We start from the raw sequence: 23,695 nt of genomic DNA on the forward strand, positions 1-23,695 counted from the left end.
ATGAATTTGCGTGGCCAAGGAGTCAACCCCTACTTCATCATGCTTCAAAAAATCTAAAGCTCCTTCATAGTTTTTAATCAAGCCCGCTGCGATCCTTATGCACGTGTGTTTTGTTACAGGCCTATAAAATAAGCCAATAATTAGCAATCAACGATTCGGAGGTTGAAAAGTTGAATCATAGGAGATACCTGGAGACGGTAAGAAAATGAGAATGCACGGTTTACATAATTTATAAAAATTTGAGCATACATATGGCAATTTACGGGTGGATTGACTGCAAGCATTAAAAAAGGGTCAAAGTCTTACCGCATATTATCATATACTTCGTCCCCAACTCTCCTAACAAATTTTAGTCGATCAGAATTGCTTAATCTCTGTGATCCTGTTAATTTTTCCATAAACTGTTTTGAGAAAAGCTTGTTTGCATCAATAACTCGGCACATAGATACATTCTGAGTGCCAGATTCACTCGAATCTGCATCCTCTAAAGACGAAATACTATAATATAAACCTTACCGTAAACATTGCGAGCAAGTGGAATCTCGCAATTTGTAAGACTTGTGATAAATTGGACCAAAAACTAACACAGGGCTCAGAATATTTCAATCATAGTCAACATATGTACCTTTTAACAGTTCAGCTTCCAGACGGCGACATTGAATGGGTTTTATTACCCCAGAAAAATCTTTCTCCATATTTGTGACGAATTTTAGGTCTGACAGAGTTTTAATACCTAAGGTGAAGAGTCTTTCTAAAAGCACTGTTTTGTCTTCTGCAGTTTGCAGGTATGGAGTGAGCTTCTCAAGTATCATCTTCATGCTTGCATCTACTTGCATGGTATTATCATTATTTCCACTGTGGTTACGATCATTAATCTCGGTCCTACTGGTTGATGCACTATTTGACTTCTCAGTCGTTGCGTGGCCTAGGTCATTACTAAATTTCTCAACTCCATTTTGCTCATTTATTGGTCGATCATCATTTGTGCTGTACTCATCGACATCGCTATCCAGATCACTGGTGGTATTGTCAATGTTATCGACGGCACTCATCTAAACATAAAGAGACGATGAAAATTTGTCGAAAATGATAACATGCTGCTCTCTTAGCGAATGGTTAAGCTCAATATTCTACAGTACTACATGAAGCGTAAAGTGAAATAATCTACTGCGACTACGTGAACCATGAATACAAATATTTGCGTATACCACGTATGTAAAAGTGCAAAAAGAGTACTGTATATATATAGAATACATTATAGGTATATCGTTGTTTAGGTAGCCCTTCCAGATGATGCAGTCTCAGATTTGCCGAGAAAAAATAAGTGTTTCAACACAATCACACGATTCGTTCCTCTTCGGTAGATTGAATAGGGGACGTAATCTGCGATCTCAGACAAAGATACAAGAATATAAGTACCAGTGTATTTCAGCTGATATAATTGAAGGTCTGGGTCTAGTAAGCCCTCATATTTCTTGCCTGCAAAAAAATATAGGTATACGTATGAAATCATATAAGACCATGCACACATAGATTCAAAGCACAAGGTATATACTCACCGACAGCGTATACAGCTTTCCCCCGTGTAAGAAATAGTATGATTTTACACAAATCAAGAACAGGGTGATCTTTAGTGTTGGCAACTAGAATCTTGCCCTTTTCGTATGCCGTGCCATGATAGGATAGCTTTTCACTGGCCGACATGGAGTTAGCGAACTCTTGGCCAAATGCATTCAAAACACACTGTAAAGCTCCATCCTCAAGAACGCATTGCCGAAAGGGCAAATCATCTTTTAACACTGGGTAATTATTGAACAGATTATTGATTGAGAGAGAACTTTGCAGCAGTTGATGTGACAAGGTAAGGGATTTTGTGATATTCTTGAAATTTTTCTGACTTCGTACAGCAGGTTTGAAAAATGTATGTTTTGATTCAAATCTGAGAGTAGAGAGTCTCATAAGTGGTCCGAAAATTGAGATGAGTTTGGGATAATGCTCCAAAAAATGATGTTTTGGTCGCAGTTTCATGCTTGGAAAATTGATCTTCCTCAGATGTAGATATTGTTGAATTTGATTATGAAGATCGGGCAGTATATTTGACGATATCTTAGGTGAAGTAATCATTTGCAAGATTTCTATGAGCAAAAGAACCATCCTCCACACAGGATCTTTCTTATTTGTAACTGCGTCACCGATCAGCATGGGCAAAAACCTGATAAGCACCCAGTTTTGCACTGCTTGTCCTCCTAATGTTTTACTTCTTTCACCAATCTTTGAAGGTCTATCACGACTCTCGTCTCCAACGAATGAAAAAGACGCAATTTTACGATTGAGTGATTCAATGGTGAATTTGTATTTTTTGGATAGATAGGTCACGGCTAATTTTGCGTCATGTGCACCCAAACCCTCCAATATATCATGTGGAAGACAAGGTGGTGTCGCTCCGACAACATGATAATGTGTGAGTTTGTTGAATTGAGAGTCAGCAACGATACCTTTTACACCCTCTGGTCGATTCACAAGCCCTGCGACGCACATATTATAAGCTTCTTTTGTACGCATAGGTGCTACAAATGGCAGCTCCCGATCTTCTTCTTCGACATCATTTTCAATATTTCTTATACTTCTTTCTTCCACTTCTTCTTCTTCGCTCAAATCACAATCGACAGGGCGAGGCACTCTTTGAGTTTCATCATTTTCAGAACCTTCTTCCTCTGTAGAACTGGTATAACAACTGATTTCACTTTCACTACTGCTGGCCTCACTTTCAACATCAGATTGCGGATTATTAGAATTACCTGCACTCACTCGATTCATTCTTGAGAACCACTCATCACGACTTTCTTCACAATATCTGCAAAAATATTTTGCGGTACTAAAGTTTTCAACGAAGCCACTGACTGTGTGAGTGCCAAGATTATCACCCAACAGTACAAGGATATTGACTTTCAAATTTTGCCCTCGTATTTCAAGACCATGGTCTTCAAGTTTTTTCAATTCATCAATTAGAGGTTTCAGTACACGTGGCAAACCAAAGTAGGCCACATCAGTTTCTCTGCAGAGCAAAATCAGCTGCAGCGGGTCAACGGACGACCGACTCCAGGGATGCAGATTGGCCAATGTATAATAATAAGCGGTGAGTTTGTAAACACCTTTTCCAGATCCTAGTGGGTTCACTATTTCCATGTCATCTTGGTATATAATTAATTGAATACTGCTTGGATCGGAGGAAAACACTGGATGAGTCTGAAAAAGGGAGCCATCCTCGATATCCGTTAGCACATGTGATCGTGTCACTTCCTTATTCTTCCTTTCAGTGTACTGTTCATAAACTGATGTATCATCGAAGAAAGCTTTCAAGGTTTTTTCAATCGATACATAATGATATTTTCTCTGTATATTATTTTGATTCAGACCTAGATTATACGATATGGGATTCACAAACTCAAATAATTTCGTATACTGCTGACGCCTCATATATCGAGAGCGCATTGGACCATCAGCACTATGTAATCGAATCAAAGTATCTTCGGAAAAAATACTTTCTATCAGAGGCTTCAGTGGATCACAGTCAATTCCAAACGATGTAAGTTTTGAAAGTAACTTTGTACTTAATAATCCCAATGAATGTTTTAGCAGCAAATGGTAATCGTTGATGATATAATCAAGAGTTGAATCAGGAATATGGAACTTGGATGTCAAAGTAAGATAAATGTGCACAAATTTATTGAAAAGTATTTCTTCTGAGTTGAAATCAGCTTCAATACCGCCGCCATCATTTGGAACTTGAGTGTCCTGGGCTTCAATTCCCTGAGAGTAAAAACTAAGTGCACCACTGCAGGGTTCTTGATGCGTGTATTGAGATAGATCATTATCAGTAGTTACAGTAGGATTTGCAGAAGTTTCAGGAAGAGTGGCTGATTTATGATATCTGAACCGATGTGATCGTAGAGTACTTTTGGAAGTGCATTTATAAGAACATGATGGATGGGGGCACTGAATGAACAATTCGGAATCTGAAGGATCTTGAGAGGACAGTTGCTGATGCTCCGTTGCAGCTACAGGGTTGTTCGTTCGCTCTACGTTGAGTTGAGTTATAGGTCTAGTGTGGTTTATATTGATGTGTTGAATATAACGCTCCAAAGAGTGGAATTGTGCGTAACAGTCCATGGCACCACACATCATTAACGAATGAGCTGATACTTTATGGCACAGGTTGAAATGTGCTCCAAAATTCTGTGCCATTGACGTTTTGAAGGAGCATAGTTTACACGTTAAGTCCATCGTTGCACCATTCAGGTAACTGCGAAAGAAAAACTTCGCGTTAAATTATTATTCTCTGCTTCAGTATTCTCACAACCAGACCTAACCTTACTAAACACTATCATCAAATAAAGTCTTTTCACATGGCAGTGATTGAAACAATAAAAAATGGTGAAAATGGTAACGCTAGAACTGTATGACTGCATCTCCTGTTTGGGGTATAGTAAACTAAATAAGCTCCCTGTGTAAAAATGGTTTACATATGATTAAATGCAAAACATATACAGTTATATACACCTACATATAATATATAACTTTATATAGGTCTATACAATCGCATCATGTAATTGTATAGATCTATATAAAGTCATATATTATATGTAGTTGTGTACAATAATTATACATGATCCACATATAGTTATATATAGTTAAATAAAGTTGTATATAGTTGTATATGATGGTAGATGTTTTTATATATATACCAGGAGTAACACTGGATGCGGGCCGATCCGTTTACCAAAGATGGCGGCGGCGTGGCCGTAGACTGCCAGTGATTCCCAGTTTTCTGACCCGCACAGAGAGGATTTTCAACCATGTTTCATTCAAGCTACAGAAGAAACAGAGAAAGATGGCATTCTTCGTCGAAGAGTCGACGGAGAGTTCTTAGCCTCAAGTCTACGGAGACTAGATTCTTCGCCTCAAGTCTACAGAGAGGAAATTCTCTGACGACGCCTCAATTCTTTGTGAAAGAGTTGCCGGAGAATTTCCTCTTGGTAAACTTGAGGCGAAGAATCTAGTCTCCGTAGACTTGAGGCGTAGACAGAGAATTTCCTCTCCGTAGACTTGAGGCGTCGACAGAGAATTTCCTCTCCATAGACTTGACGTGGAGAATCTCATCTCTGTAGACTTGAGGCTAAGAACTCTCCGTCGACTCTTCCACAAAGAATTCCATCTTTCTCTGTTTCTTCTGTAGCTTGAATGAGGCATGGTTGAAACCCCTCTCTGTGCGGGTCTGAAAACTGGGAACTACTGGCAGTTTACGGCCACGCAGCCGCCATCTTTGGTGAACGGATCGGCCCTGATCCAGTGTTACTCACGGTAAAGTCATATATAAAGCATTTTTACCTGAATCCGTAAGTTTAAAAATATCTGGTCAACATAGAGATTATTTCTAAGCCGAAGGCATGGGCTGCTGAGGGCTATTTCAATATGGCGAAAGGTTTTTCCAAGTTCACTGGAGGCTAAAGAGCTCGTCAAACAATTTTTACCTGATACTATGAGCATGATTGAGTATTAAGATTCTATTTGGGATTTCATTAAGTGCTCTGATTTGCTATTTTACCATTCTCTTGCACTTTCATTATTTTGACTATCGCATAGCCTTCGATAATGTATTTTGGTTATCATACAGGTATTCTATACCTGTGAAATGTAATTTTTTAGCATGCTCACTCTTATTTCAATTATGTGATACCATAATAGCAGAATATAATGACAGACTCAATCCCAAAAAGGAGTATAAAGTATTGTCGCCCCTGCCAAATGTTCATTCATCTGCCGCTTCATAATACTATAACTTGAGGCTCGCTGGGAGTACCAAGGCCCATTATAATGTATATGGTATAACTGACTGCAAGTTGTAGCCTGGGAGATTACCTCATAAAAGTCCTGTTCAAATTGATGAGCCGGAGAGATGGTACGTGCTTGTGAGTCATTCAAGCAGAAGATGAGTTGTGGCTTAGCATAGTTAGCTTAAGTCTGATCGAAACAGAAGCTTTCAGAAAATCATGGATATCTAGATAGACCATTGGGATGAATGTCATATTATTAATTTTTTAGTTTGGAGCTTAGTACTTACTTGGCTTAACCTTTAAAGTGCATCGTTGTTTCGCGGATCATTAAGTGCATCGTGGGTGTCCGACACCCGCGAGACTTTGAACGTTAATTACTCAGCCGCTATCGAATATTTTGTTACAAAAATTTAATCCGATATAGTTTAACTTATATATTTTATTATATAGTAGGTATTTTAAGTATTTATTTATTTTAATAACACAAAAAAAATTGCTGAAAGAAAAAAAATGGAAAAAATGGATTTTTTTACTTAAAAAATTGTATCTCGCGTAATTTTAAATATTTTTAGCTAAAAATTTAGGATGGTACTCTTCAAATACTATACTTTTAGAAAAAAAATACTATAATACGGATGTTTTCAAAAAAGATATTTATTTGCACATTTGAAGTGCCAATTTTTCGGGTAAAATAACACATCAATTCTTAGCTATTTTCATGTTTTTATTTAATAAAAAAAGGATCGAAATAATGAAATAATACAAAATATTGAAGGATCACATAAAAAAGGATCGTATAAAAAAGTATTATTTATAAAAAAATAAAGTAATTTTCTTCTGCGTCACTTTCTTGGCCGCCAAAATTCTCTTCATCGTCTGCCGTTTCTAATAACGTTTCACGCAACAAGCGTGGTCGTAGGCTATAAGCCATCTACAAAGCAAAAATGTGTTAAATAATGAAAATAAAATTTTTTTTTCACTTTCGATAGTGTACTTACGTTAAATTATTGTTAATTACGTATACTAAAACAAAGAAAAAATTTGCTCCAAAAACACTTTTTCACCCACTACGTGCACAGTGGGTGTCGGACACCCGCGGATTTTAGAACGTCTACTTTGCGCAGCATCTGTTCGTATACTGACGCTTACCAAAATATACTAACCTACTTTACTTACAGTTAGTGATCTCAATTGCAGGTAGATGACGACATATACCCACTTTTTTCAAATTAAGTAATGTTTTTGGGACGTTAAACATTTCTGCGGGTGTCAAACACCCGTGATGCACTTTAAAGGTTAAACGAAGGCGTGGTTTGAAAGATAAGAGTCAATGGTCAGCGCAGTAAGCTGGAACGGTTCAAAGGAAGTGCAACGTGCAAGATTACGAATCATTGTCGGCATAGCATGGCAACCTAGGGAATATTTAGAAACTCAGAGTCAAGCGTTTTAATGCAAACTATGAAAATCTGCCGAAACCTTTGGTTAGGGAGACAGACGAATAACGCATCTGCCTGGTCTATGTACTTACTAAGGTCCTTCAATAAATCATAGTAAAATGATTTCACTCAATCAGAGGGTGCGGTCCGATGAGACAATCGCAAAACTCATTTCGCCAGATGGATCCGTATTCTTGCCCACGAACCTTTGTCCATGAAATTATTTGGATTTGCAAAATTTAAAATACGTATAAATTTATACTACATATTATTATTTGTCTCTATCACTTCTTAGTTCATTTGAATCTACAATATAAATTATGGAGAAAATCATGTTGAAAAAAAAAACAAGTAATTATTTGAAGAGATTAGTCCAGTTCTGATCTGAAGGTTATAAGATAATCGCAGTAATTTAATAAATCAATTGATGGGTTGGGTGAAATTATATACTGAAAAGTGACAACGAACAAGCGTAAAAGTTGATAAATATATTTACAAAAAAATGGCAACAAAACAATTTGACAATCAATAACAAAACACAGTCATCAATCAATGAGTAAATATTATACTTGATAGCTGTAACTTGGAAACAATACTCTGATCAGTATAAAAGAAAAAAAATTTGAAAAAAGAGAAGAACTCGACGATCAGGCTGAAGCAAGTACCTTCGAACCTAACCTTAAAAAGTTAGTTTGAGAACTACATACGTGAAATAGAAGCAAACTCCACCATCTACACCAAAACATGCGTTGCTACTCGTACCCCAAACCCCAAACGCAATGTCAATTGATATCACATACCTTTATTCTCTGATGAAAAATGCAAAAAATTCCACTTGATCCACTCCACCTACTTAACCGCACACACAACGCGGAAGCGTGTCTAAACGCTTCTTGCGTATCTCCCGTCTGCGATGGAAGCGCCATCTCAGACTACGCAAAACTCAGCATAACTTGGGTGGTCACAGAAAATTTTTCACATTCTCACTTGAAACTAAACTTGAATCTGAATTATTATGTTGCCAGAATACAACTGCTGTAAATTTCGTAACGAAAATCACATCCATTTAATTTATCTACCGAAAAGATCGTTCGCGAACGCCTAAGTTTTGCCGAATTTCAGTCGGTATGCGCGTCGCACACATTATTTTATCGGTGATGCAGATAGATAATTTTACCACTTTGGGTACGTTTAGCCAAAACGCATACCCAAATGCTGAATTTACAGTTCGGCACCAAAATTTATCTGTCTGTATGCGAAAATTACGTATAACTTGGGTAGTAAAAAATGTCTGTATGGGTAGACGATCGATTGTAAAAGACCAGTGGGGAGGTAAAACTGATTTACAGTTGAATGATGAAAAATTACCTACCCATGTGACGGTTAAATTAACCCTTATTTTTTACAGTGTACGACGTACGACTGCATTTGGCTATTTGTCGATTCATTACTATTTGGTAATGCATGATTCGCCGCTTAAGCAAGACTACGTAATGCCGTCGATTTTTTTTTATTAGGGGACGTACATACAAAACATCACCCATCAAGTGAGACAACTCAAGCGATGCTAATACTTTATATGCAATATTATTTGGTGCTTGGCGAATTTCTGGAAGAACTTCAGTTATAATCAGCTCTCTCGGAGGCGAAGGAGGGCTCGAAATTTCAGGGGCACGGATGACATTTGAATCATGTATCGATTTTGCTTCTTGCCTCTCGAGATTGTTAATTTTTATATCGTGACTTTCAACTTTTCTCACAAGCTCTAGCCAGCATTGTATTGCTGCTGAGATCTCATTGTATTGCTGCTGAGATCTCATTGTATTGCTGCTGAGATCTCATTGTTTGTCTTATTCTGATGCTCGATGAACGACGAGAGTTTAGAAAATAGCATGTCGAGATTAATGTTTGCATTTACTGGCTACTGATGGCTATGAAAAAAGGCAGAGGGCTTGACCGTTACATTTGAGCTTATATTACTAATCGAGGAGGTACTAGCTGTTGGCAAAATGCCAGCCGCTGTCGTGCTAGCCGCGGTCATTCTAGTCGCAGTTTTACCGACCGATGAGAAATCGATATCGAACATTTTTGCAAAATTTCCGACACAGCATTTACTCGCCGACCGATTAGATATGTATGATTTTCCACAACCCGGGTGAAAAGTTTTTGAACTCGTTGGTTACTTAACACTGTCTCGCGCAACATGCTTGCTGCATTTATTGCACTTAGCTACTGACATGCGGCTCGTTAGAAGCAGTCACAGACAAGCTATCACTAGGTTAGGTAGGTTGCGATAGAATGATCAGCTGTGTAACAACAGTTATTTATGTAGGTGTAGGTGGTGGGACAAAGGTGCTCGATCTTAAGGCTAGCGATCGATGACAGCGACGCGGCAGATGAGGCGAATTCTCGGTGAGCTATTGGTGCAGAGGGAAGATGAAGAAGCAATAGGTGGTTCCGTAGAAATCTACTGGCCAATAGTAGTAGAGAATGCAGATGAGAAGCTCAGCGTATGCTCACGTTGACAAATGATCAATCTCAAGGCCAGATTCGATGAATTGAGGTTAAAGATCCAATGCACTTTACATCGATTTATAGAGCGAAAGATGCAATTTGCGTGCAAAATGAATAGAACTTGATGAAAAGCAACAATTTAGCATGCTTGAACTCTGCAAAATACGTCGCCCGAAGGCAGAAAGCGGCAGAAAACAGTTTGTTGTGTATTGGGTCGCAAAGTTCTTTAAGGCTGGGAAAACAATATTCATTACAACAATATAATATTTATTTTCACCAGTAGAACACATGTGTTGCCTACTGCGTGCCCACGCTAGGACTCCCCCACACTCTCGTGCTTACCTCTTCTCTCGGGGTACACGTACATACATACATACACTTGTACAGTGTATTTACATACATTACAGTGTACATAACACAGTTCTACAAGGGAAAGCGTAAACAGAACACGTTAGATACTACTTAGGAGAGGAAGAGAGGGAGAGATTGATTGATCGATTTTATTACTATGCCCTAGCAAGCTGTAGGGCGAAGGCAGACTAACGTAAGGTGGAAATATAGTTATATTTCATTTATAAATTATAGTAAAGTTAGCTCACAGGTAAATATAGAGTGATTGATCGAGAAAAAAGATAAAATATAGAGAAACAAGTTGTTGACTTCTGATGGTAATAATACATAATTAATAATAGTTATGTAATGTACAACAGAGGACAACAGTATGAGCTAGCTGATAGTCGAGTTATTATAGACAATAATGCTGCAAAACAAACAATCAAATAATCATTACAGTAGAATTAGACGCTATGGAGCTTAAAACTATAATTAAGACCGTCGGAGATGATCAAAAAGTCTCGTTTTGAAAATATCTAACGAAGGGGATGAGGAAATTAATACAGCAGGCGGGAAGAATTGCGGAAAGAATTGCGCAAAGTAGCAGTGCGGTCTAAAGGGATGCGAAGAACGGAATGAGACTGGGGAAGTCGCAAGGAGCGTCGAAGACCATCGTCGACAAGTTGAACCAGTTCAGCAAGGTAACGAGGGAAATGCATCGACAGTATTTTATACGTCGTAATGCCAAGAAAATGAAAGCGACGGTTTCTCACGGTTAACCATCCCAGGCGCAGCCTAAACGCAGTGATGTGTACATCTCGACGAATATCATAGATGAAACGAATGCAGCAATTGACTAGACATTGAAGTTTGGTGTTCAGCTCGTCTGTTAAGTCGTTGAACACTAAGCAACAGCAGTCGAGTTGCAGGAAGATAAGAGTAGAAATAAGTTTGATTTTAAGCTGCGTTGAGAGCGAGTTCTTGTGGTATTTTAGTTTGTGGAGAATAGAGTGGACCTTCTGTGACAGATGAGCAATAAGCCTATTCCACGAAAGATCAAAGGAGAAGTGGACAAAGGTTACGTGTGTCAGAGACAAAGAATAAACATGAATCGCCAATAGTGATGGGAGGTAGATTTTGCAGGTCAATAGTTCGTACGTAAACTCCGCTACAAAGAATCGATATTTTAGTTTTACCGATGTTCACGGCTAAACCATTTGTAGCAGCAAACTGTGAAACAACCATTACATCGTTTGCAATTTTATTTAAGCCGTCATTGATTTCGGAGGGGGAGCAATGAAGATATATTTGTGTGTCATCGGCAAAGATCGTTCTCTTGCAGTATCTAAGGTTACTACCGATATCATTGATGAACAGGGAGAATAACAGAGGACCAAGAACAGATCCCTGTGGTACCCCAATTGATGTATCTAACCAAGCTGATCTACGACCACACTGATGAACGACAGTCTGTGACCTCCCAGTAAGATATGAGAAAAACTACGTGGAGGTTGCCTGTGAGAAACCAGGAGCTTTTAATTTCGTTGAAAGGAGCAGATGCGGCACGGTGTCAAAAGCCTTACTAAAATCAAATAATATTGGAACGTAATCATGCGCTGATCAATACCCCGTCGAACATCGTCCGCCACTCTAAGAAGTGCGGACTGAGTGCTGTGGTTGGAACGATACCCAGATTGCCTCGAATCGAGCAAGTTATGTTCGTCTGACCCGGGGAAAATTTTTTTTATATAATTATATAAAAATAAATATAGATCATTATATGAAATTATGTATCAGTTTTGGCCATATATAATTATATATCATTATGCATAATTATATATAATGATTTATATATAATTATGTATAATTTTTCTTTGAGCATCGTCTATATATTCATATTTGATGTATTATAAAAATGTAATAACGTTTATCTTCCTTGATGAGAGTTTTATAAACACGTGATACAAGCTCACTATTTAGCATTTTAAATTATTATTACATGAATATTTCTATTACATTTGTAATTATATCAATATATGAGCGTTTTTAAACAATTGTTTCTTTGTAGCTGAATATGCTTAATCATTGCGTTTATTAAATTATTATCTCGCCATATTCTTATATCTACTTTATGATTAAATCTATGACTTTTTTTCTAATTGATAAAAAATAATTTATTGAAAAGATATAAATACTATTTAAATACATGAAACATTATTGAGACCATAATATTTGGTATAATATAACCACAGCTTTAATATTTAAGAAAGTTTTATTTTAACACAAAATATTTTTGTTACGCTATGTTGCGTGTTAACTAATAATAACGATAATATTTTAAACGATAAAAGCACTGAAATAAAATTATAACTGATCGTTTGCACTTGTAACGTTATCAGAGTCAAATATCGAGTTCTATATTTAAATTTACCATTTCTTATTATAATTAGTCACTAAATTTGCGATTTAATGAATTTATAAACGTTTTAAAACGTTTAGTTGCATATTTTTCAACGTTTCGTACATTAAATTATTTATTGGTTTTATTATTATCTGACATATATTGAATCTATGACTTTTTTTCTATTTTATAAAAAATTGTTTTTAGAATACACATGGATACACACTAATTCAATAAAAATAAAAAATTCAAAACGTAAATATTTTTGAACCCATAAATATTTAATATAACATAGTCATAGTTTTAATATGTAATTGAGTTACTTTTAACAAAAAAAAATTTTCTTAAGCTGTTGTATGTTAATTATTAGTAAAGATAATTAAAACGATAAAAACTGAAAGTTTACGAACTACAGTAAAAGGATATTAGCACCAATCATTTGCACTTTAAAAAACGCAGAGCTGAATCATCCTATATTCTAAGAGCCGGGGTTTGACAGCAACTTAGAATTTGCGGAGTTGGTGCGTTTGATTTCTCCCAAGCGCTGACTCATGGCTTGCTGAAGAGTTTCCCATGTGTAACAAACAAGCCCATGTTTTGTTTTCTTCATCCATTTATTATCTTTTGCACGTTTCAATACATAATCCGAAAATGGAAACAATAAATAGACTTCTGCGCTTATATTTTTTTTATAGAATCGATCACTAATATATATCCCTTATAGTATCTGTTAAACAAAATCTAGTAAATATCAAGAATGAAAAAAGAGGTAAAATACATGATATTTACTAATAATGCATGATGTAGCCTTCGTATGAAGTGGACGAAGAACTTCATTAGTTTTTGGTTTGTTTCTCGGAGGTTGCCCGTAAAAGTACAGTTCAATATTTTATCATGTTTGAAAACTCCCTCCATTAAATGTCTAATCATTATTGTTCCTTCTCGTGATGAATGTGCTAAATTCAAGCGGTATTCTGTACAATATATTCCTTGCCCTATGTCAATCATCTGTCATAACAGATTAAAGAAACATTAGACCCAAAAGTAGCTTTCACTATTAAACAAAAGAACTAACAAAATTACTTCTTTATTATTTCAATAGCAAGAATATACAATACCTTGATGTTGTGGTTAGGGCCAAGTAGTTGTACGTCTTCATCATAGAAAGTAGGATCATTGAGCGGGGCTTTATCTTTTGAATCGCCCTTTGAGGTAGCCAAAAGTTCACTGGGATCGTCAGGCTTGTCATATGGGGCAGATTTATCGTTGTCTTCGTCGGACTGATTTTTGTTTTCTTTACGCTTGTTCTCATTTTCATCAGTTTCTTCCTGATTTATCAGATCATAGTTGTCCACTTCTTCATGGATAGAAAATTAAGGTGGTGAAACATCAAGCGTCTTCCTCTCATCAGACCTTGACTTTACTGAACCGGCAGTTGAGCCCACGCTAGAACTATCTGGATCATTGGGTGATTCAGTGACGGGTGATGAATCTCTCTTTTTACCTTCAATTTTACCACGAGTACAAGGACTGCGTTCTTTCTCTGCGCGAATTTTGCCTGTGAATTTGAAAATTGTATTTTGGTTAATGAAAAAAAAAAAAAAAAAAGTTATTAGCAGCAGATAAAGATAATTCTGGAATAATTATAAATCAGTAAGAAATTTCACCTTGAACAGCATCTAGTTGCGCTTGTACTTTTTGTAATTTTTCTTTTAAGTCTTCTTTTGTTGGACTTGTTGTGTTTTCAATTTTTGACAATTTACGTTTTGTTGTTTTCTTATTGAGGAACTGTTGAATATACTTTTGAGACGTTTGGTCAGGATCAGTGGAATTGTTATTAACCTTGTTGCTGGCGGATTTCTGTCATATTATATAAGATGAATTTAATGATTGAGCAAGTGATTGTAATTAACAGTTGAGGGCGTTGCCTAGCTAGAAAGCGCGGGCTACTCCGCTTCCCGCGTTAACCGTGGCGAGAGAGAGGGTAAAGAAACAAGTGAGACGGAGCAGCCGAGCTGTCGCCGGAGTGGGGCGGGTGACGCGGCTATCCTCTTCCACCCCTCACGGGCATTCGGTTTCAAATACTTTTAAACAGCCCGGTGTATCGCGCTCGGCACGACGCAGCGCCTGATGAATAATAAAAAAAAAAAGTAGACTCCTTTCAGATTCCACTTGAAAAATTTACTAGTAATACAGAATTTAATAAGGAACCCGAAACTATTTTTTTCATAATTCGAAAACTTGTCATTAATGAGGTAAAAATCGTCAAATATTTGAATTATTTATAAAAATTGGGATTTTCAATAATGTTCAACATTGCATTTTTTTTATGAAAGCTTATTCGTTCACCTTCCGAATGCACTGTAAATGATGTCTTTACGTCGAATAGAACCGGATATATCCGAGCTCCTTTTGGATTAAAATTGAACGATTGTCTTGTAACTTTCGAAAACAAACATAATTCGGACGAACACCAAAATGCGTGTCGATTCTTTTTACCTTTATTTCATGTGAAAAAAAGTATGAATAGATTGAAAAAATACGAGGTTATTTTTTGATTGACGTGACGTAGAATTCCTTATACGTATGTTGATATAGATACACATTCTTAATATTTCAACGAAAATTATATTCGCCGGCGTCCGTATTTCTACGCAATGCGATCACGTGACTGGTAATAGTCTAATAGCCGGTATTCGTAGTCAGGTTCGATTTGCAGGACTGTCTTGAGGCAGCTGAAAGCATAGCTTGATCGGCTGAGAGCTGTTCCTAATACAGTCTCGAAAATAATACGTAACTATTTACGAATACCGGCCAGACGTCGTCACAGGTCATTTTAAATTGAAAATGCAACGAATAGCTGTGAGCAAATTCATGCAACGAATATAGCAACGAAAATATCATCAATCTCCCAGGTCTCACCACGTGGAGGTCGCTATCAAACAGAGACCCGCCTAACCCGTCCCTGCCTCCCAACCATGATCGGGTTTGCACCAAACAAATACAGATAAAAGTAAAATTGAACTCGTTTAAACTTGATAAACATAATCACGAAATCTGTATGAGAAGGATCTCATAGAAATTAAATTGAAACAGTATAAGTGAATCATGACAGTAATCGTGATAAAGAAAATTGATATAACAAAGCATCGAGCATTGTATACATTATATGGCTAAATAAATTCTATAGAAAGCGCAAACTATGGAAAATAGTACGGAAAGTAAAAAGTATTCTTGGAATGAATAATCAGATATATAATTATAACGATATGACTAGCAAATTTTTAGCACAGTAATACATATAACTAACTAAACATAAATCACAGAAATATTGCACGTGAGATATATACAAAGCTATTATATTTATATTTAGATGTACATATATTTAGATTACAGTGTTTTGTCGTCTGTCGGTCGTGAATTTACTGTTTCTTACGCGCGGCCTTATCTGGGCTTCGATGATTTGAGGGGGTTCGCAGATTGAGCGTTGTCGGGCGCGTCTAGAATCTACGATTTCGGGTTACAAACAAAAGTAAAAGAAATCTGCTCATTTATTCTCCATTTTTTCGGTCAAGAATTTATCGTCACGTTTTATTTTATCAAAAATCAATCCCTTTGACGTCCAAACTATAAAATAGTACCACTTCCTATTCGTAATGTGTGGAAGACCTTGGACCTGATACATGTAATTATGAGGAAGCTCTAACTTGGCTTTTCCACCGATTATTTTCATCTCAAATAATAATTCTGTATCCCAAAAATCTGTCGAGCGAGCGCAGCGAGCGAGCAAAATTTTTAAATGTTCAAGCGAAATCCCACAAAAAGTACTGATATCCCCAAAAAGCACCTCTGTTGCAAAAACCTTTCGCCAAGTATATTAATTTGACAGCCACCCACAAAACAGCCACCTGCAAAACTGTCATCAAATCAGATACTGCTGCCAAGTATAATTTATTCAGAAGCTAATGATGATTTTGATATACTATAACGACAAAAAAAAAATTGAAATCAAAATTGAAATTGAAAAAAAAAACATAATTTTTATTGAAAAAAAAAAATTGGAGATGGTGGTAAAGGCGGGCTTTTTTAAAACAAGCACAAGAAAATACATGTCGAGCTATATCAATGTTGTAATGTAATGGCAATATAAGCATGGGCCCGCCAAGTACCACGTACTCCAATTTTTTTTTTTCATAATTTCAATTTTGATTGCAATTTTGATTTCAATTTTTTTTTTTGTCATCATTAGTTGTAGTATATCAAAATCATCATTAGTTTCTAAATAAATTATACTTGGCAGTAGTATCTGATTTGATGACAGTTTTGTAGGTGGCTGATTTGTAAGTAATGTGTGCATGTATGATTACCCCAGAATTACGTCAAGTTTATTTCTAAAAACAAAACGCGCGTATTTTAGTGGCCTAATACGTACGCGCCGTATTTACTTTGTATGGAAAATTCTGCGAGGTACATTGTAATTTTACCTTGGATACTTAGGTAGTCACAATAAGTGATAAGAATATTCCTTATGATCGACAAAGTGTAAACACTCATGCTAATTGCCGAATATCGATTTCGATCATTTAACCTGAACACGTAACAAATTGTTGACATATTTTAGCGACTAATGCAAACCGGGCTAGTACCACGCGTCACAATGCATTCTAGTTTATATTTTCGTATGTATAAAAAAACTAGAGAATGAATGTATACTGCTATTATGAACAGCACTATCGGCTCTTGAAAGTACCTTCTTAAATTAAAGCCCTGCGATTGTTCGTACTCAAGTGATTAAATTTCGAAGTCAGAGAGGGTGCACCATCAATCATGTAAATAATTCGATTTACCTCATTTTTTCCTGAAATTTAGCCAAAATCTTTATGCCGGGTCGTTTCTTCTTCTCCAAAGACACATTCCCTCTCTTCTTAGCCATCGCGGGAATAAATACTGATTCGAAATAATAAAAAACACTGTAGAAAAACACAAGCAAAAATAAAAGCGCGGAACACTATCCACGTGCCGAGCGACGAGGATTCGAAGGAGGGGAATTGTAGTGGGGGGTGTTGAGTCCACTCTCCTCGCCTGTAATTCGCATGGTCGCCCGCCAACGCAGTCGTGGCGCTAGCAGCCGTCCGCCTTTTGCGCGAAAAATTTGCTGTCTTATGCTTCGTGATTTTCCTTCTCATTTCCTCATTTTTGAAGATACTTAGGTTCTTAGGGGGTCATTTTGAAGATAAAGAATAGATCTGTGTCGCCTTTTTCGCCGAATTGCGAAAAAAAATTCACTGTCCGCTGTGTTTCACTTCAAACATAACGTACTTTCAAATACGTTTTACGCAAATCTGAAAGCGAAATCGAAAATTCGGCAAACAAGGCGACACAGATCTATCCTTGACCTTCAAAATGACCCCTAAGAACCTAATTATCTTCAAAAATGAGGAAATGAGAAGGAAAATCGTGAGTCTGTGTTTGCGCGCGCTTTTCGAGGCATAGGCAACGCCCTTAATTGAACATAATGACTCGGATAAATAGAAATTATCATTGCCAATTTAAGCAAAAATATCGAAGTAAATACATATAATTCTGGACGAGTAAAAAAAATAATAATTAAGATTGTCATATTAGTTGTTGTGGAAAAAAAAAACGTAACAATGATCATGTAAACTCTCTGTTAAAATACCTTAGGTTTCTTATTATCGGAAGCATCCGATACATTTTTATTCTCTGGTGTCCCACGCCGTTTTCGACTTCCCGAACTTTTAGGTGTCACAATGACGCCACCAGATTTACGTCGTTTCGACTTCTCATTTTTCTTTGTCAACTCCTCAAATTTCAGGGCAATAGCATTCTCATCCTCTGAAATATCAACACGAAATTAATAATTTCAAAAACCGTAAAATTCTATAAAAGTTTCTTTTACTTACTTAAATACATAATAACCTTGCCCTGAAACTCTTTAGATTTCCAATAGAAATTCACTAGTTCACCAGGTGTTGGAATATTTTCCTCATCAAATTTAACCTCAGAGTCGTCAACCTTACAATATGAATTATCTTTTTCACAATCTATTGAAAACATCGTTATTCTTGAGATTTGAAAATCTCCTCAAAAAAAATGAGCACTGGTTTACACTACAGATATATTAATCAATATAATAATTAACCGGATTAAATATTAACGAGCAAATACTTTCCGCGTCCGATCCGTTGTGCTTTTACGCGCCCTTGAGAAAACACGCGACGCTCGACCGCCAAATTTCCATCCCCACTCTCCGCTGGACGCTGAACTTGATCGAGCGTGTGTATGTACACAACACACACACTCATGTAAAGACATTATTACATCTGAACAATAAATGTCGCAGTGTTTACGTAGTAATACTAATAGAATTGTCATAATATGTATGATACGTATAAATAAACATTAACAAAAAAACAAAATAAACATAGTGAAAAAGTATTATATTCACGTTTGTTGTTATAATTGTGCTCCACAAATTAAAAAACAAATAAAATTTGTTAGTCAAATTTTATAAACAATAGTTTGGTGAGTAAAAAATATATATATATATCTTTGACATAAATGAATTCCATATAAAATCTAAGGAATGACATTGAAATTATTTCGTAGACTTATTAATTAAGTGAAATGTAATTTTAAGTTACAAAAATTATGAAACTGAAAACAATAGTCATCTGGCTGATTTTTGACATCATGTCAAGAACAAATTAAGGCTGAGAAAACTAAAATAAAACTGCATTCATTATTTGTTAAAATTTCCACTAGTTAATTAACTAAATTGATAAATTTAAAAGAAAATATCTGATGATTATTATTTTGTTAAAGAATGCCAATTAATTATCAGATGTTTACTAAGTTGAGTATAATTAAAATTCATAAAACTTGGTGTGTTGGGGCAAGCGAAAAGGTTAAACATGTACTTCTTAAAAAATTTTTCATTTAGATCTTATGTTCACTAACAAACAGAAATGAATACATACGGATAACTAACCTCAAAAATAATACATACAGATAACCAACTTCAATTATATTGGAGCACTTGAAAAAGTATTGTAGCACAATTTTTTCACTAATATTCACAAATAGTAAATAATATTAATCCAAATATTCAATTTAAATCACTACTGAATATATTTTATTGCCACATATATAATTCGCACTTGAATGAAAATAAAATACGTGTTGTGACTGTAAAAACTGAAACCATGTGGATAGATATTATAGATAAATATGAAAACAGTGATCAGAGGCGACAAGCGTACCAACATGCGCGACTAAGAGAGGTTTCATTTCTATTTCGTTGGTAGCTTTTTTTCCAGACTTAATGAATTCGGTTGAGTGGGCAACTTTATCCTGTTAATTTTGTGTTACAGTGATGCGCGGGCATCTTGAAATGTCACTCTCATCAGTTTTTCATAACGCACCTAAAGAAGTATAACTTCAAAAATTATTGGACATGACTGCTATTGTCAATGTAACATATATCGAAATATATTGTTGTTTTTTTTTTTCACAATATCGAGTTTAGTCATGAAAACTCATAATATATCCTGCATCACAGAGAATACCGAATACGCAATAATTTTTTTTACTAATTAATTTAAAGCCTAAAAAAGTCAGAATGTCACTCCATTTGATTATTCGTAGTTATGAATATGACTAATGATAAATATTGTGGATTATTGTTTGTAGATACGAATTAATATTTGTGTGAGAGCTATCATGTCATCATTATCAACAAATGGAGAGGAGTCATCGGGTATTAGACCAAGAAAAAGATACAAACTGTATATTGAAGACTCAACTCTTCCTGTAAGTTGATTGTCTCAAAAGTAAATATGTTTCTTTGGTATACTAAATGATAATAATAATAATTATTTAAATTATAATTTTTCTAGATTTCTATTAGAACGTTAGATAGATGGAATAAATGTTTTCGAAATAACACGACCGAAACAAGCAACGGGGTAACTTCAAACGAAGATAATAATTCCTTTCATATGGATAATACCGTAGACTATGAAAATGACTTGAGTGAAAATTCTGAGAGTGAGTCAACTTCAAGTTCAGAAGATGAAGATTCAGCAGACTCATTAGCCGAAGAAATTATAGTCAACAGTGAAAATGAAAATTGTGACAATGAATTAGAAAATAATGATTATAATCAGTTTGACCCAAATGAAGAAAAAGAAGAAAATCATGACATCAATTTAAACCACGGAGTTCAAGATGTTGATGAAAATTTATATAATCTTGAAAATAGATCAAATATCATACTCTATGAAGGTAGTAGAATTACTTTGGACGAAGCAGTCTTCGATTTATTGAATTTATATGTCAAACATGATCTAACTAAAGCTGCTTTGAAGATACAGCTAAAGTTATTACCAGAAAATAATTTGATGCCCAAAACAGTGTACAGATTGCTGCAATGTGTTAAACAAATTGCGCCTCCATGCACTGTCACAAAACATTATTATTGTAAAAATTGTTTTGAGTATATTGGGAGTAACATTGAAATTTTAAAATGTCCAATATGTGATGCCAAAAAATGTGAAGATACTTTTTTTTTCTTAATTCGATCTATGCACTCAAATTATATATTTGAGCATTACCATCTCTATGAAAAATTAAAGCCTTTTGTTCTACGAAACGACAATATTATTACAGATATCACTGATAACACTGAGTACATTCGAATTAATTCCCCACCTGACTGGCAAAAATATGATTCGACACTGGTTTTGAATACAGATGGACTGTCTCTTATTAAAAGTGCTAAAAGTCATTGTTGGCCACTGCTATGTACAATAGCTGAGCTACCGGTCACTATTAGAGAGTCATTTGTATTAAATGTAGGTCTTTGGTATAGCAAAACATTTAAACCATCGATGGGCACATTTTTGCGGCCTCTGCAATCAAAACTCGAAGAATGTTTTGAAAATGGAGTGCAGTGGAAACATCCAATTACAAAGGAGATACTAGTCACCAAAATAGTACCTTCATTAATCATAGCTGATGCTCCAGCTCGAGCTAAACTTCAAAACATCTTAAATTTCAACGGACGGTATGGATGCTATATTTGCGAGGTAAGAACAAAAAAAGCCAAACTTTTATATCGGGCGAAAGAGCAAGTAGAGTGTATCCCTATGATATTGACGTTAAACTACGAGATGGGAAGAGAATGATCTCTCAAGCTCATGCTTTAAAAAAATTAAATAAAAAACATCTGAGGGGATTAAAAGGATTGTCTATAGTATCTTGCTTTCCGTTACTTGATCTAGGTACATGTTTCATACCTGAAATCATGCATTCGGTTCTACTGGGAGTGGGAAAGCGACTATTTGATACTTACATCAATAAACCAGGCCCATGGAGTATCAAATCTTTTATAAAAATTATTGCTGAATTCATATTAAGCATTTATCCTCCTTTGTCTTTTAATCGAATGCCACGATCATTATCTGAATCTAATCTTTTCAAGGCTTCTGAGTTTGACAATTTATTACTCTTTTATTGCCTTCCAGCTCTAAAAGATTTTTTACCAGAAAAATACTTTCAACACTTGATGGGCTCAGTTATTGCTCTATTTAATTTGTTGACGGATTATATTTCGGTAAAAGATTTGGAAGAATCAAATAAGCTGCTACAAATTTTCGTTAAAGATACTCCAAGTTTATTCGATGATGAAGAGTTGACATACAATTTACATCAACTACTTCATCTTGTTTTGTCTGTGAAACGATGGGGTCCTGTATCAGGTACATCGGCTTTCACTTTTGAAAATTATAATGGATTTATCGCAAAAAAAGCTCATGGTACAAAGAATTTGTCCGAAAAAGCAGCAAAGCAAGTAATAATTGCTCAAGGTGTTGGTATTTTGAAAAATTATCTGGCTCAAAGTAATAAAGATTCTAAAACTATTGAACCAACCAAGGATTATCAGACACTAGGACAAAAAATTAATAAAATTACTCTAAGTAATTTAGAATGCCAACTACTTGACTCACGGGGTATTATAAAAAAAAATATCCATATATATATGCTCGAGTGAATATTAATAAAGAAATTTATACCTCTGATATATATAAAGAAATCAAAGCTAATAGCCATAATGTACAGATTATAACAATAGACAATTTGAATATTTATGGTTTAATTAAACTATTTTTTGAGTACGAAGATGATTTGTACTTTGTGTTGCACAAATATTTTATTGATCACCCAAAAATATTTATGCACAATGCTACTAAAATTAAAGTGAAGCACATAAAACCGGTAATACTGGCAGAAGAAAGTGTATTGATTGAACTGAAAGACCTACGATATATTTCTCAACTTATTAAAGTCGGTGACTTTTTGTGTGAAAGACCAAATTTAACCCAACAAGTTTGGTAATTGAGATTTCATACAATTGAAAAAGCAATTATATTTCATCACAATTACATTTTTTAATTCATGTATTTATATGTAGTTCACTAAATTGCAATTAATCGTTGGTTTGACTGTAACTGTGTAAACATTTGAATAATTTTTCAATGTATAATATAATATAATGTATAATATACTGTATAATTATGTCTAAATTTCAAATAAACCATATAAAAATATGCATAGATATTTTACGAATTTATATATAACTTTATATAGTTATCTTTGATTAGAACATAATTTTTTTAAATTATACAAATTTAAGTATAATCATATATAATTTCAAATGAAAGAAAAAACCCGAAGCAGCCATTACATATAATTTCATTTAATAATACATAATTTTGTAAAATTTTATAACATTATACAAATTTTTATATATTTATATATAATTTTATATAAGCGTAAGAAACCTGCAACATACGTTTTATAAAACTTTATATAATTATGTATAATTTTATAAAACTATATATATTTATATAAAATTTTATATACGAAATCATGTTTCATTAGATAAAATTATATATAACGAGATAAAATCATATAAAATGATACTTAATTTTATATAATTATATGTACATAATTATATAAAAAAAATTTTCTCCGGGAAGTAGGACTTGATCTGACTACTTCCAACTTTCTCAAAAATCTTGAAGAGCTCGGAAAGGTGCTCTTTATGTACTCTTTGTATACCTAAAGAGAGAGACGGGGAGGGCAGGATGGAG

At 35.0% G+C, this 23,695-nt stretch overlaps 2 protein-coding genes and 1 long non-coding RNA gene across 3 annotated transcripts; all 3 read right to left on the minus strand.

The window, feature by feature from the left end:
* Positions 1-175: 175 nt before the first annotated feature.
* Positions 176-1,375, minus strand: LOC124187810. The gene is made up of 4 exons (XM_046579998.1): positions 1,255-1,375; positions 626-1,052; positions 307-484; positions 176-188 (listed from the first exon to the last, which is right to left on the minus strand). Exons 2-4 carry the CDS (start codon positions 1,050-1,052, stop codon positions 176-178), a joined length of 618 nt encoding a protein of 205 aa, XP_046435954.1. The 5' UTR covers positions 1,255-1,375.
* On the minus strand, positions 1,274-4,182 carry LOC124187811. The gene is made up of 3 exons (XM_046579999.1): positions 2,661-4,182; positions 1,560-2,525; positions 1,274-1,479 (listed from the first exon to the last, which is right to left on the minus strand). The coding sequence occupies exons 1-3, from the start codon at positions 4,180-4,182 to the stop codon at positions 1,274-1,276; spliced, it is 2,694 nt and encodes an 897-aa protein (XP_046435955.1).
* Positions 4,183-7,136: 2,954 nt separating this feature from the next.
* On the minus strand, positions 7,137-8,620 carry LOC124179000. The gene is made up of 3 exons (XR_006869935.1): positions 8,071-8,620; positions 7,363-7,476; positions 7,137-7,246 (listed from the first exon to the last, which is right to left on the minus strand). It is a non-coding gene; the product is annotated as an uncharacterized LOC124179000 (long non-coding RNA).
* Between the last annotated feature and the right edge of the window lie 15,075 nt (positions 8,621-23,695).

This window comes from Neodiprion fabricii, chromosome 1 (assembly GCF_021155785.1).
Source record: "Neodiprion fabricii isolate iyNeoFabr1 chromosome 1, iyNeoFabr1.1, whole genome shotgun sequence".
NCBI lineage: Eukaryota > Metazoa > Arthropoda > Insecta > Hymenoptera > Diprionidae > Neodiprion > Neodiprion fabricii.

Excerpts from the sequence above, each read along its gene's own strand:
- LOC124187810 (XM_046579998.1), bottom strand. The coding sequence starts at position 1,052 with ATGAGTGCCGTCGATAACATTGACAATACCACCAGTGATCTGGATAGC. Across the intron at positions 485-625 it reads GGAAGCTGAACTGTTAAAAG|AGGATGCAGATTCGAGTGAA; the intron begins GTACATATGTTG and ends TTTCGTCTTTAG.
- LOC124187811 (XM_046579999.1), bottom strand. The coding sequence starts at position 4,182 with ATGTGTGGTGCCATGGACTGTTACGCACAATTCCACTCTTTGGAGCGT. Across the intron at positions 2,526-2,660 it reads AGTGCCTCGCCCTGTCGATT|GGCTTGTGAATCGACCAGAG; the intron begins GTGATTTGAGCG and ends TGTGCGTCGCAG. Across the intron at positions 1,480-1,559 it reads GAAAGCTGTATACGCTGTCG|GCAAGAAATATGAGGGCTTA; the intron begins GTGAGTATATAC and ends ATTTTTTTGCAG.